The following is a 14,410-nucleotide window of genomic DNA, read 5'->3' as shown; positions in this document are numbered from 1 at the left end:
ACTTTGATTTTAGACTTTTTTTTTTTTTTAAAGGTTTTCGCTATTGGGCGCGTGCGCTCGCCAGACAGAGAGAAACATAGAGACAGAAAGCGAGAACTCACCCCCCCAGGGGTGATGGTCACGCCGCAATCCCTTCTCCTCCATTCTCCTCTCGGGATCTTGGGCACGCACGCACACGTGCCCCGCGTGAGTTTTAAGCCACCGGGTCCGGGACGCGAACCTTGGTCCACTACTTGGGAGTCCAGAGACATATCCATTATGCTAACTGCTGGTTCCCAACACTTTGATTTTAGACTTCTTACCTGAAGAACCATAAGAGAAAAAGATTGTGTCATTTCAAGTCAGCAAACATATTATAGTAATTTCTTATAGCAGCAATTGGAAACCAATACACAGATTTAGAAAAACCAAATGGGATACACAGTTAAATTTGAATTTATAATAAACAAAAACATGTTTAAATATAACTACATCCCAAATGTTCCATGAGACATATTTTTAAAAAATGGTTTATGAATGTCCCATGGAGCCAGCAGATGGCATGGTGGTTGAGACACTGGATTCCCACATCGCCAACCACAGTTCAAGTCCAGAACCAGCAGCTTGCTTTCTCATTTGCCCTATCTTGCTCTGTCTCTCTCTGGTGAATTACAAAATATTAATAACAATAAATAAAATGAAACAATTGTTTTTAAAAATAATCCAATAAATGAATGTCCCATATTTTATCTGACAACCCCAGAAGTAGTGGAGCTTAGAGCAGGAATCATAATTCAAGATTCCCAGGCCACCTCCACTCTCACCTCTACGCACAAACACACTACGGTATCTGGCAGAAACTGTGGGTTCTTGTGGCCCTCATGAGTCACTTCCTACTCTCTGGAACTCTAGTTCCTGGGGTAGGGAGAAGAAGAGGTCCATTAAGGTTATCCCTTTGGGCTCAGAATTCTCCTGGACCATCAGAATCTCTCAGACAGGGTTTAGCATCTCTACCCAGGAGAAAGAGACCTAGGTCTCTAAGTTAAAAATATACATTGGGGGGCGGGTGGGGGTGCTAGTGGACTGGGAGTGGGCACTAGTAAAGCCATGTTCAATCTACCCATGTCTGGAGGGAACTTCAAAAACCTCAAAGCAGGAAACAAGAAAGGATCCAGAGCAAGAATCAAGTTCCAGATGAGGAAGCTGAGGCCCAAGGAGGTGAGGGACTTGCAGATGTCCCGGGTTTGGTCCTCCCCCTCGCAGCAGCTGGTCCTTCTGGCTGCTGTGGCGGGAGGAATTATGAAATGCAATGACGGCTGGTTTCCCAACTAACGGAATCAGGACTCACACAAATAGGATTTACCGATGACGGATGTAGAACACCAGGCACAGGGGAGAACGTTCGGGAAACAGCAGTTCTTCCCCTCCTTCTGCGGGCCCAGCTTCCGGCATCTGGAAACCAGACTGTCGCGCTGCTGGCGCTCGGTCCCTCTCGGCCAGTCCGGGTCCCACAGCGTGGAGTCTCCGCCACCAGGTGGCGACAGAACGCCGGCATTGCGGCGGGACCTCGCACATGCGCACTCACAGGCGGCATCCCGCCTTCCCACGCCCTGAACGTCACTTCCGGCGCGAGGGGCCGGCCCGGCCGGGCGGGGAGTGCGGGTCGTTTCTGTGCGCGCTGCCGGACGAGGCTTCCGCCGCCGATTGACCCGCGCTCCGCCCCGTAGCCGGGTCGGTGAGTGCCCGCGAGCTTGTCCGTGTGCCTTCGGGGCCTAGGAGAGGGGCCTCCGAGAGGGAGGGATAACCGGAAGTGGGGACCGGAGAAGCGAAAGACCCCAGGAAATGGGGACACCTGGGGAGGGGGTGACAACCGGAAGTGGGGGCCTCAGAAGGTTGTCAGTGGGATGTGGGGTCCCTAGGGTTCCTGACCTCTCATTGGTTTGGGGTGCGTGGGGTAGGGTGGGGTGGGGAAGAGGGTGAAGCTCCACACAATGATGGGCTCCAGGTGGGGGAGAGTGCCAGGTTCATCCTAACAGGGGTGTTCGCATCCGCCCGTGTGTCCGCCATCACTCACTCCCGTGGCTCTTGTGACAGCCCTGAGGTTAACCGTGAAGCCCCAGGTGGAGGGTGGCGTAGGAGCCAGAGGTGTACTGGGTGTGTACCCCTGGCACAGCAGTGACCGCGTCTGCACTAGTATTTAGTGAGCTGTGTCGGGTAGCAGGAACCAGGCAGGCAAGTTATCTGCCTTCTGGAATTTACCTTCTAGGGGGCAGTTTCCTCCCCTGTAAAATGGGGGCAGCAACAGTGAAGGTTATATTTGTCCCATGTCTCCATGGGACATTGGTTTAAAGTTGAATTTCAGATCAACAGCCATTTCTTTTTAAACATTGTGAAGGATAGATGAAATGTAAAATGCTCAGCACCGGCCTTGATGGGCGGGAACATGCTCCAGTATGGATGATTTCTTCACCATTCCACTGTGATGTAAGTTTCATTAGGCAAAGAATTGCACAGCGGCTATGAGCACAGAGCCTGACACATTTGGTAGGTGATCAGTAAATGATACGATACGTATTTCATGTAAACACCCATGGCACCAACTGCAGTTCCTGAAACAGAAATAGGAGCCCAGTGCTATAGAAAACAGAAGGAATCACCCTTGGGTAGTCAAGGAAAGCTTCACAGAGGAGGTGACATTGTAGCTGAACCTCAAAGGTAATGAGTTGTCTGATTGGAAATAAACAGGAAATTCTAGGCAGGTGTCAGAAGTGCATGGGTGTTTCAGGAACGGTGGTGGGTCATTAGTTTGTTATGGCTGGCGGGCAATAGGTGGCAGGTGGGACTGAAGAGGGGCCTTGGGGTAAAGTCTGCGGCCTACAGACACTGCAGTCTCCTCCCAGTAAACACAGGATCTGGATTATAAGCACCTGTTGGTGACATCCATGGAAACAGAGCCATGATTGTTGTTCCATTCCTTGCTCAGTGTGCCTCTGCCTAAAGATGACTCATTCAGCAAATATCTATGGAGTGCAGACTATGCATCTAATACCAGGGGAGGTGCTGGGTTAAGGTGATGAGCAAGAGGGACCTCGGTGTTGCCTGCAAACTACTTAGGGACAACACAACCCAGTAGGAGAAATGCTGTGCCAACAAGGGGAGGCACCTCCCTGGCCTGGCGGTCAGCAAAGGCAGTCCTCCTCAGGCATTCATCTCTCACCTGGAGTATTCTGGTAGTCTAAATGGTCGCTTTTCTTCTGTCCTCACCCCCTTATGGTCCATTCTCAAGACAGCAGAGCAACCCTTTTAAATAGAAGTCAGATCATATGTCACTCTTCTTAAAGCCCTCCCTGGCTCCCACCTTACTCAGAGTAAAAGTCAAAGTGCTTCCTGGTACAGAAAGCTCCCAGTGCCATGGGGCCCCCCAGTACCCCTCTACATCTGTCTGATACAAGTTGAGCATACCCGGGAACCAGCAGTTAGCGTAATGGCTATGTCGCTGGACTCCCACGTAGTCGACGGTTGTCTGGCGAGCGCACGCGCCCTACAGTGAAAATCTCTCAAAAAAAAATAAAGAAAGAAAGAAAACAAGTTGAGCATACCCTAATTCCAAAATCCCAATGAAATCCAAAAATGTTTGAGTAGCAACATGACATCACAAGTGGAAAATTCCATACCTGACCTGTGATGGAGTTGCAGTCAAAATGTTGCAATACAAAAATATTGTACAAAACTACCTGCAGGCTGTGTGTATTGTATATATCAAACAAGAGAGTTTTCTGTTTAGACTTGGATCCCATGCCGAGATACCTCACGTACATGCAAATATTCCAAAATCCAAAAACATCTAAAATTCAAAAAACCTCTGGTTGCAGGCATTTCCAATGAGGGATACTCAGCCTATATTCTCCACCTTGCTCATTTGACTGTGAGTGCCCTGGCCTCCTTTCTTGCTCTTCCTTGGAAAGCCAGGCATGTTTCTGCCTCAGGCTTTGCATTTGTTCTTTTTTTTTTTGGAGAGGTTTTTGCTATAGGGCACGTGTGCTCGCCAGACAGACAGAGAGAGACAGAGAGACAGAAAGTGAGAAATCACCCCCCAGGGGGGATGGTCACGCTGCAATCCCTTCTCCTCCATTCTCCTCTCGGGATCTTGGGCACGCATGCACATGCGCCTGGCGTGAGTTCTAAGCCACCGGGTCCGGGACTTGAACCGCGGTTGACTACGTGGGAGTCCAGCGACATAGCCATTACGCTAACTGCTGGTTCCCTGCATTTGTTCTTACCTCCCAGATAGGCCTATCTTACTCCCTCACCTCCTCTGTCTTTGTCCAGATATCTCCTGAGCAAGGCTTTCCCTGGCCACATTATCCATTTATTCAAAGTTTATTTCTTGAGAGAAAAAAAGAAAAAAGACAGGTAGCCTCAGCAGTTTCTCACATCACAATCCTCCCCTTAGCCAGCCCCAGCAGCCAGGATTGTGGGTACATTCGCAGACCCAGTGTGTACAGGTTGACCAGGGAACCAAACCTTGATCCTCCAAATGACTCCGGCATTGCAGAGTTCTGTGTTAGCACTATCCCACCATGACTGGGCCATGAGCACTCTATTTAAAACTGCACTTCCTATCTCCAGGTGTTTCCAGTCCCATTCTGTTTTGTTTCTGTCTACAACACATATCACCTGGTAGCAGACTATAGTCATGAGTCACTTAACAACAGGGATGCCTTCTGAGAATGCATCGGCAGGTGATTGTGTCATTGTGCGCACATCAGAGTGTACAAACATGGGCCTATTGTCCACTTGGGCTAGATGGTACAGCCTGCAAGCTATTGCTCCTATGGGCCACCGTTGAATGTGCACTTGTGTGGCCCATGACTGTGTAGAGTTCTTTATGCTGAAAGCCTGCCTCCTCCACTAGACTCTCAGTTCACGATGGCAGGGTTCTGTTTGTTCGCTTCTGTGTCCTCAGTACTTGGAAGAGGGCCAGGTCCATCATAAGGGCTCCATACTTGTTGAATGACTGAAGTGGCACGTAATTAGACCTATGAGTGGGTTGGTGGTAGCTGGGTGAAGGACTGAGGAAGGGCATGCTCATTGGAGGAAACACGATGTGCACACACTTTGCTAGGAAGTAGAGGAGGAGGAGCTGGAGGTTGAAGTATGAGGAATGGAGCAGACAGACCTGAGGCTGGGAGGAGGGACTTGGCGCTCTGTCTGTGGTGGCCTGGGGGAGTCCAGCTAGGTGCACCGGACATCAAAGGTATGTGCAGGGACACGGAGATGGTCCCTGCTTTCCTTGTTGAGCTCGAAGTGAAGGACCCATGACAGCACGTGGGCAAGAGTTTGAGTTTTGGAACCGGGCAGTTCTGCCATTGTCTGCCCAGGGCATCTGAGGCAGCTGTCTTGTTTTTGTTTTCCATTCAGTACGTGTTAGTTCAGGTCTTCTAAGAAGCAGACACTAACATGAGATTAGATGTGCAAGATATTTATTGGCAGCAACGCCTGTGAAGATGAAAGGGGAGTGTCAGGGAAAGAATCTGGACATGATGCAATGCGGGTCTGGCCCCTGTGAAGGAAGTCTGTGTGGGAAGTCTGACTGTGATGCAGTCCCAAGAGCGGGCCAGGCCAACAGGGAGTCCTCATGCCATTGGCTTGGAGTGGCCCACGCAGTCGTAGTCTCCACTGGATGGTAGATCCAGAGGCCCTGCAGCTGGGGCCGTTTTCACTTATGTCTCTCCAGCAGATCTGCTGGCCATTTGCATGACCGCCATGATAAGTTCCATTTGTACACAATAAAACATTAAATGTACAATAGGGGCCAGCAGTGTGGTGGTTAAGGTGCTGGACTCCCAAGTGGCCAACTACGTGGTTCATGTCCCGGACCTCATGGCTTGAAACTCATGCTAGGCACGTGTGCATGCATGCCCAAAATCCTAGGAGAATAAAGATGGAATCATGGCATAGCCATCCTCCCGGGCGTGATTTCTCACTTTCCTTCTTACTGCCTCTCTCTAGCCAATGCACATGCCCTGTGGCAAAAACCTCGAGGAAAAAAAAAAAAGTCTCTCATCTTAAATGTCCAGTTGTCCAGTTCTGTTCCAGAGAGAGAACCATTGATAACATGAAAACATTGTTATATCTCCTTCCAGAAATGTGTGCATTCACAAGTATACAAGTATGTGTGTGTGTGTATATATATGTATATACATATATATTTTTTTAAAAAAACATAAACCTGTTTCCTGCACACTCTTCTGCAGCCTGTTTTTTCCCCCTTATTATGTCAATTCTTACAGAGCTGTCTATAATTCCTTTTCATGACTGGCTAGTGCACACCCCTCTGCCCCGTTTTTATGATAATATTATTTAACCAGTCTCTCCTGATGCGCAAGTACGATGTTTTCAATCTTCACCATTACTTTAACCAGTACTTCTGAAGGTCATGTGCATATTTTGCACATTCATACAAGTGTATGTCCTAGAAATAGAACCCCTGTGCCAAAGAGTATGTGGTTTTACATTTTGATAGATATTGACCATTCTTCAAAGAGGCTGTGTCAATTTACACTCCCACCGGCAGCCAGCATATCAGAATACCTATGTTTGCCTGGCTCAATCTCTGCATTGTTTTAATTCATATTTATTTAATGGCCAGTAAGATCAAGCACCTATTTATACTTTTATAAGCAAGGCTGCAGCTGCCTGGGTGCCTTCGAGGGGATTCTGTTAGGTTATTGGGAAAGTCATGGCGTATTTTCCTGTTTCCTATGCAAAAATTCATGGTTATTCTCCTGACGACCCAGTAGCTGCAGTTATGCAGAGGGTGGCCCTAGGCATGTGGTTCAGATCCAGTTCATTCCCCTGGTTGAAAACCACTGCTCTGAGGTTACTTGACTTTGACAGTAATGTCCCTGTTCCTGCATTCGTGGGGCTGTAGGGTTTGAAGTGAGCAAGGTTAAGCTTTTTTAACTTTGCTCCGGGGTTCTGTGCTGGCAGGGATCCTGGTGGCTAATGTCAGAAGAAAGTGACTCTCTGCGAACCAGCCCTTCTGCGGCCTCACTTTCGGAAAATGAGCTGCTGCCGCCACCCGAGCCCCCTGGCTACGTGTGCACGCTGACAGAGGAGCTGGTCACCAAAGCCCGGGAAGAACTGCAGGAGAAGCCAGAATGGAGGCTGCGGGATGTGCAGGCCCTTCGTGACATGGTGCGAAAAGAGTGCCCCAACCTGGGCACCTCCCTGGACGATGCCTTCCTGCTGCGCTTCCTCCGAGCCCGCAAGTTCGATTACGACCGGGCCCTGCAGCTCCTGGTCAACTACCACAGCTGCAGGAGAAGCTGGCCTGAGGTCTTCCATAACCTGAGGCCGTCGGCCTTGAGAGATGTCCTGGCATCTGGGTTCCTCACCGTGCTGCCCCACACGGACCCCCGGGGCTGCCATGTCCTCTGCATCCGCCCAGGTACCACCCTAGACTGTGAGCTGCCTGCGTGCCACTGAGATGTGTCTGTCCAGCACCCTGTCTCCCTTTCCTGTCCTGCTTTTACTCTCGTTTTGTCATCTGCTCTTTTGATTGCAGGTGGCAAAAGCATACATCGATTTAAGAATGAAGGGAGCATTTAGTCTAAGTGTCTTCCAGAACCAAAGTGCAGTGTGGCAGCTCTTACTGGGTCTGGGACCATGAGCCAGTGTGCGGCCAGGAGCTGAGACAGCCGTCCTCCCTGTCTCTGCCTGTCAGCCCGCGTGTCCTCTGGACCAAACTCTGTGCCCTCCCACTGGGCATCTTTGTACTCTGTAGAGCGGCTTCTATAAAAAATAAACTCATACTTTTCATTCTTTTTTTTTTTTTTTTTCATGAACTTTTGAATTCTCCTCTATGTCTAGAACAGATCTGGACCTCTCCAGAAATGATCCAGCTTTTTGGAGTGGGCATACCCAAGTTTGGTTCTCAACTGGATACCAGCTTCACCTGCTTTAAAGCTCTTTTGAGACATCTGTGACAGATGGCATGCAGTTATGGAGAGGCAGGGGTCAGCAGCAGCAAGAGCAAACAGCAAGCTGGCACGATTTTTGGACAGAATTTTTCATAGGCATTCCACCCAAAGTACTATCCCATTGTGGCAAATATGGCTTTTACATTTCTTTAGTTTGTTTGTTTTTGTTTTGCCATAGAGTACATGCACTCACCAGAGAGAGAGAAAGTGAGAAATGACCCTTCAGGGCAGATGACCTTGCTACAATCCTTCTCCTCCAGTCTCCTCTCGGGCTTTTGAGCACCCACATATACGCGCCTGGCATGTTTTTCAAGTGTGGTCCAGAACAAGAACCATGGAGTGGGTCATGTGGGATCCAGCCCCTTCACCACCACACCACCTGCTGGCCCCTACGTGTGAAATTTTATCCTTCTAAGAAAGAGACACACAAATCTTGGTGGAAATTTTCTTGAGAAGAGTAGTTAATAGTCAAAAATTGTCAGTTTTCATCTTTTTCCAAAGAGAGGGCAGAATTATTAAGTATATGGGAGAATGTTAACAGAATGTTAACAGAAATCACCTGCTCAGAGGACTGCAGTCTGGGCGCAGCTGGATTCAGGGCTCAAGCTCAGCATTAGCAGGTGTCTCTGCCTCTGCCATGCTCAGCAGGGGCTTTGTTCTCAGTCCAGTTCTTGTCTCAAAGGGTCCCTGAAGCTCAGGCTCACAGCCTCACTACTCCAAAGAGAGGAGAGAGCTTCTCTTTCCAAAGAGACAAGGTCCCAGAATTGAGTCTCCTTGGCCTCGCTTGGCCTGCTTCGATCACCCTCTGTAGCTGAAAGGCTGTAAGGTTGGCCAGTCAACCCTCCAGCCCATCTGCAAGTCAGGAGTCAGGTCACTTCTGTCTACACTGCATGGCCAGTGTGGGAGGAAGTGGATACCTAAGGAAAGTATCCTCAAGGTGTTATGAAAATAAAGACAGCGGGGGGAAGAAGTGGCGGTGGTGGCAGTTGGTGTGGTGGTTAAGGGCACTGGACTCCCATATGGGTGACTACGATTCGAGTCCCAGATCTGCCTGTTTGCTTTCTTGCTTTCTCTCTTGCTTATTCTCTGTTCCCCTCTGGTCAAATTAAAGATAAATAAGCAAGCAAATATAGTTAAGAAAAAGTAAAGAAGGGGGAATATCTGATGGCAGAAAACAGATATCTGTGAAGGTAGGTATTCTTTTCCTATTCTGCTTAGGGGACGGGAGCTCAGCATGAGGAAGGAACTTGCCCAGGCAAGTAAGAGTCAACCCCCAGGTGTGTCTGACGTGGAGTTCATGCTTTTAACCTCGACGTTCAGTTGCATTTCCATTCCAGAATGTGCTGCTATGGTTGGTGTTAAGAAACGGCAGCTGCTGCTTGAAGTGTGCCATTTACTGACCTAGAAAGTGAATCTTCCCTCCAGCATAGTTTTCTTTTCCACTTCGAAAGAACCGTTGTAGAAGGGAGATCCATCTTTGAGCACTTGTTCGTATGCATTTCTGTAACCCGGCTCCATCTCTGTGACCTTAGACAGATGGATACCAAGCAACTACCCAATCACCGAGAACATCCGGGCCATCTACTTGACGTTAGAAAAACTCATTCAGTCTGAAGAAACCCAGGTGAATGGAATTGTAATTCTTGCGGACTACAAAGGAGTGAGCTTATCAAAGGCATCTCATTTTGGCCCTTTTATTGCCAAAAAAGTGATTGGCATCCTCCAGGTATGTGCTTGTCATGTGCTTGTTCTTTATTGCCTCTGGCTTCCCAGGTCCCTGTTGTCCATTTATGGCAGGTCTCTTATGATCCATGCACCCCACTTCCCACTCCTGCAGTTGGAAAAAATACAAGAGCATGATGGGAAAAAATTGAGAAGTCCTATTTACTGAGCCGGCCCTGTGGCCTAGTGGTTAAGGAAGTTGGATTCCATATGGCTGACCTGATCATGTGGTTCAGATCCCAGCCCTGACAGCATGAAAAACATGCTGGGTGTGTGTGTATGCGTATTCAAAATCCGGACAGAAGGGGGAGATGAAGGAGAAGAGATTGCGGTGTCACCATGCCCCAGTGGGGTATGCTTTCTCCTCCCACTTCTCTATCCCTCTGGCAAGAACACACGCTCTCTGGCAAATTAAAAAAAAAAAAAAAAATTCTATCCGTTGATATTTACCATTTGTTCTCATCAGGGTCTCAAGAAGTTTCTAAAGAAGGTACTTTCAGTCCAGGCAAAACCAGTTACTAGGGCATGAGTCCCAAATCCAGGGAAGTACTTTCCACTTCTTTCTTTTCCAGAAGACAGAGGAGGAATTCTCCCCACAGAGAAAATGGAGCGGTGCAGAAGCCTCTCCTGCCCTCTGTGGAGCTGGGGACGTGGAGTTCTGTGGGACCATATTTTGGTCAGATGCTTCACGCCTCACGTTTTGCGTTTCAGGACACAAGCCACTGGGAACCGTAAAGTTCCTTCCATATCTGTGTGGCGCTGAACAGGTTGCAAAGTGCTTTTATAGTCATCTTAATCCATTCGGTCCTCAGTGAACCCTCAGAGCTAAGCAGGGGAGGACACGGAGACTCAGCGGAGGTGTGGTTCAGCCAGAGTTTCAGCTATTGCAAGTTTCAATTCCTTGTTCACTCCGACCACTGCCTGGGACACTGGAGAGACACCCGTTCTCCTCCGTGAATTTCACAGATGTGTCAGAGCCCCTCCTGTGCACCTGGCTTATTATTTAAACAAGTCGGTGCCCCGTTGGGACAGTATCATGCATTTGAATTCTGGCTTGGAGCTCTCCTTAGCCTCCACTACCTTGATGCCTCCTGCTGGATCCCTTGGGGACAGAAGTACCAGGATAGTCTGGATCAGTGTTTCCCAAGTGCTGTTAAGATCATCTGGAGGGGAAAAAAAATAAAAAAGAGTTCCCGGGTTAAATAAGTTTGAGAAATGTAATAAAGCACATCCTCTCTTGTAAGTTTCACTGGAAACATTTACCTAGTAAAGGCTCTGAACAGGATTGCAGTTAAGGAAACCCACGTGACTATATTGAATCTACTGTTATTTCTCAAACTCAGTTACTTGCCATAAAACTCTTTTTTGCTGCACTTCTGATAACATACTGAGAAATATGCTTCAACTACACCAATCCAGAGGTGATGTAGGTCAGCCCCATCCACATAGACGCAGATGGTCTTTTTACTAGAAAAGGAACACTCTCATTTGTTTTGCTAACTCTCTTCTAACCCAGTTTTGAGTCCCAGGAGAGACTGTTCCCCAAGGCTTGTCTTCCTGTTTAGCCCCCTACTTGGGAAGGAGGCCACGAGACAGTCCAGACCAACACTGGGGCTCCAGGGGAAGAAGGTTCCTTGGGGGAGGCAGGCTATGGAAAGGAGTAGATACTCCAGATGTTCTAACACCCCTCCTCCCCACCCCGCAGGATGGTTTCCCCATTCGGATAAAAGCAGTCCATGTAGTGAATGAACCGCGGATATTTAAAGGCATTTTTGCCATCATAAAACCATTTCTGAAGGAGAAAATAGCAAACAGGGTAAGTTGCAGTCCTCATCCTTCACAGACGATTTTTATCTTCCCTTGTATTTAACTTATGATATCTAGTACTTAATCTTAATTTGTTATTTTTGTCCTGGGACTACTAATTTGGAAAATCCAGGGTTACAGATTTGAACGGTCTTTTTGGTGATGGGCAGATGAAAATAAGAATGTAGTAAGTGCCAGGAGAGCCAAGCCAGGACTTTTATCCCAAGTGCCTCCCTTTGCTGTAATCCTTTAGACTTTCTTGTCTTCTGCCTTGAGTACTATGAACCAACACTGTACTTTATGTAGAAGAGGCTATGCAGGGCCAGCTAGTTGCCCAGTGGATCCCACATAGCCAATGATGCGGTTTGAGTCTCAGACCCAGCAATTTGAAAAACACACCGGGTGTGTATGTGGGTGTGCCCCAAATCCTAAGAACAAAATGGAGGAGAAGGGACTGCAGCATGGCCACCCTCTCTTGGGAATGATTTCTCACTTTCCCTCTCTGGAAAAGAGGAAGGGTGAGAGCCACAGGGAAGGTAGTTAAAAAGGGTTATTTCTTTTTACAGACCATTGGGGTTTTAAAGTGCTGTTTAATCCTTTTTACTTACACTTAATGTCTCATGGTATAGTTTTTGGAACAACTCCATGCTTATGAGATGTATCAGTTTTCAGCTTAACTCATATCTAAGAAGGAATAGATGACTCTTTCAAAGAGCCTTTGGGCCAGCCCATGGCATGGTGGTTAAGGCAGCTGGATCCCACATGGCCAAGTGTTCAGTTCAAGTCCTGGACCCGGTGGCTTAAGAAACTCACCGGGCACATATGCATGCATATGCAGTCCCAAAAGGAGGAAGAAATGGAGGGGAGGTGATTGCAGCATGACCATTCCCCATGGGAAGTGCTTTCTCACTTTTTCTCTCTTTGTCTCTCTCTTATCTCCAGTAAACACATTTGCCCTTTGGTATATTATTTTTTTTTAAAAAAAAGATGATCTTCCTTTATGACCCAAAAGAAAAACTTTTTTTAACCTTTACCAGAACCACTGATTGAAATGTGATGGGGGGCTGACTCCACTGATTAACCCAAGGACACACGTGTTTTTCTTCCATCCCTCCCCCTTAGTTCTTCCTCCATGGGTCTGACCTGAACTCTCTCCACACAAACCTTCCAAGAAGCATTCTCCCCAAGGAGTACGGGGGCACGGCCGGCGAGCTGGACACTGCCACCTGGAGCGCGGTGCTGCTGGCCTCAGAGGACGACTTTGTGAAGGAGTTCTGCCAACCCCAACCCACCTGTGACAGCGTGCTAGGCCAGGCGCTGCTGCCGGAGGGACTGACCTCGGATGCCCAGTGTGATGACTCCATGCGAGCCATGAAGTCTCAGCTGTACGCCTGCTATTAGTCAGGCCTCTGTGTCATCGTCCTGCAGTCCTGTCCTGTTTTCTTTGGAGAGGCACAAGGACAACTTAAGATGGCAAGGATTCAGCTTCATTCTGTAATTAAACAACACAAAGGAACAGCCTGTAGAGCTTTGCGGCTGAGCCCTCGGGGGGTAAGCCTTTGGTTATTGAATTCACACATGGAAGACGTGGAAAATATCCAGTGATTCCCAATGTTTAGAATCCCAGTTGGCAACTAATGGACCTGGGAGCTGTGTCTGGTTCTGAATGCATCTTGAAAGCAAGAAAAAATCAGAATCAGGACCACAGTCACAGTGATCCCTCGTCCTGGGAGAAAACAACCTGATTGGCCAGGCCACAGACCTCGCCTGTTGAACAGTTTGGTCAAACCTATAAGGTGGCCAAACAGAAACTTGGGGAGTTTGTGTCTGTCACGCGAACCCTAACTACAGGGTTTGTGTCTGTTGCTCATCGGGAAACTTCACGTCTGAGACCTACGCCCCAGTTGCCGTCACTGGGTTTGAGAATCCCCTTAACTAAATCATGTAAGCATCCTGGTCAGATCTGGAAGCCAGACTTCAAAGCACCCCTGGGATTCATTGGTTGAATATTGCAATAGAAATTAAGTTTTCCCAACCCCATGAAGCCTTAGCCCTGATTTTTAACAGAATCCTACAAGAGTGTGATTTTACTCAACGTGAAATACTAGATTTCAGCCCTGTGTAGCTAAACGAATTCTGGCTGAGGAATCAGAGATGTGGGCTCCAGGTGTGTGACTGTGGATGAGATGTGGGCCTCTGTGGGCCTCAGCCTTCTCTTCTCTAAAATGAGACTGGATGAAATCATGTCTAGGGCCCTTTTGGCTACAGGGGTTCGGGGTTTGGTTTAGCTACAATGTTAGGTTTCCTGCCTAGAAAGATGACTGTAGAGACAGGTAATTGAATCTTATTTCTTTGCGGTAGACATGAGTCTTTCCATTCGGTCCTGTCATTCAAGAAATGAGTATGTCTGTTCCCTGGTTTCTGTGATACTGGCTTCCATTAAAGGGGGCTTTAGGGGCCAACAGATGGCATAGTGGTTACATTGCTAAATTTCCACATGGCCAACCATGGTTCAAGTCCTGGACCCAATGGCTTGAAACTCACACCGGGTATGTATGCATGCATGCCCAAGATCCCGGGAGGGGATTAATGGAGAAGGATTGTGGCATGGCCATTCCCCGGAAGGGATTGATGGAGAAGGATTGTGGCATGGCCATTCCCCCTCGCGGGGGGGGTGGGGGGATTCCTCATTTTCCTTCTGATTTTGTCTCTCTCTCTCTGGCAAGTTCACACACCTTTGGAAAAAACCTTTAAAGGGTGGCTTTTGTGAGGCCAGGTGAGGTGACCAGGATCTTGCATGAATTGTTTCCCTCCCTGAGACTCTGGTATGGTATTATAAACTGGCTACAGTGCTTATATTACTTGGGATTCTTACATTTTAGTCCTTGGAAATGAACAAGGGCAGGTTATTGCTGGGT

General features: G+C 48.2%; 1 protein-coding gene across 3 annotated transcripts; it reads left to right on the top strand.

Annotated features, from left to right (window-relative positions):
• Nucleotides 1–1,607: 1,607 nt before the first annotated feature.
• On the top strand, nt 1,608–13,963 carry TTPAL (alpha tocopherol transfer protein like). 3 transcript variants are annotated; one of them, XM_027771470.1, is made up of 6 exons: nt 1,608–1,714; nt 2,375–2,463; nt 6,973–7,432; nt 9,497–9,690; nt 11,392–11,502; nt 12,615–13,963. In XM_027771470.1, exons 2-6 carry the CDS (start codon nt 2,380–2,382, stop codon nt 12,891–12,893), a joined length of 1,128 nt encoding a protein of 375 aa, XP_027627271.1. In that variant the 5' UTR covers nt 1,608–1,714; nt 2,375–2,379; the 3' UTR covers nt 12,894–13,963. The 3 variants fall into 3 exon arrangements, with proteins under 3 accessions (XP_027627271.1, XP_006147629.1, XP_006147628.1); XM_006147567.2 differs by lacking the exon at nt 2,375–2,463 and having other exon boundaries at nt 1,615–1,710; XM_006147566.2 differs by lacking the exon at nt 2,375–2,463 and having other exon boundaries at nt 1,615–1,714.
• Nucleotides 13,964–14,410: the final 447 nt, after the last annotated feature.

This window comes from Tupaia chinensis, unplaced genomic scaffold, assembly GCF_000334495.1.
Source record: "Tupaia chinensis unplaced genomic scaffold, TupChi_1.0 Scaffold000216_1, whole genome shotgun sequence".
Classification (NCBI taxonomy): Eukaryota; Metazoa; Chordata; class Mammalia; order Scandentia; family Tupaiidae; genus Tupaia; species Tupaia belangeri.
The sequence above is the reverse complement of the archived record's forward strand: the minus strand, read 5'-3'. Positions and strand labels throughout refer to the sequence as shown.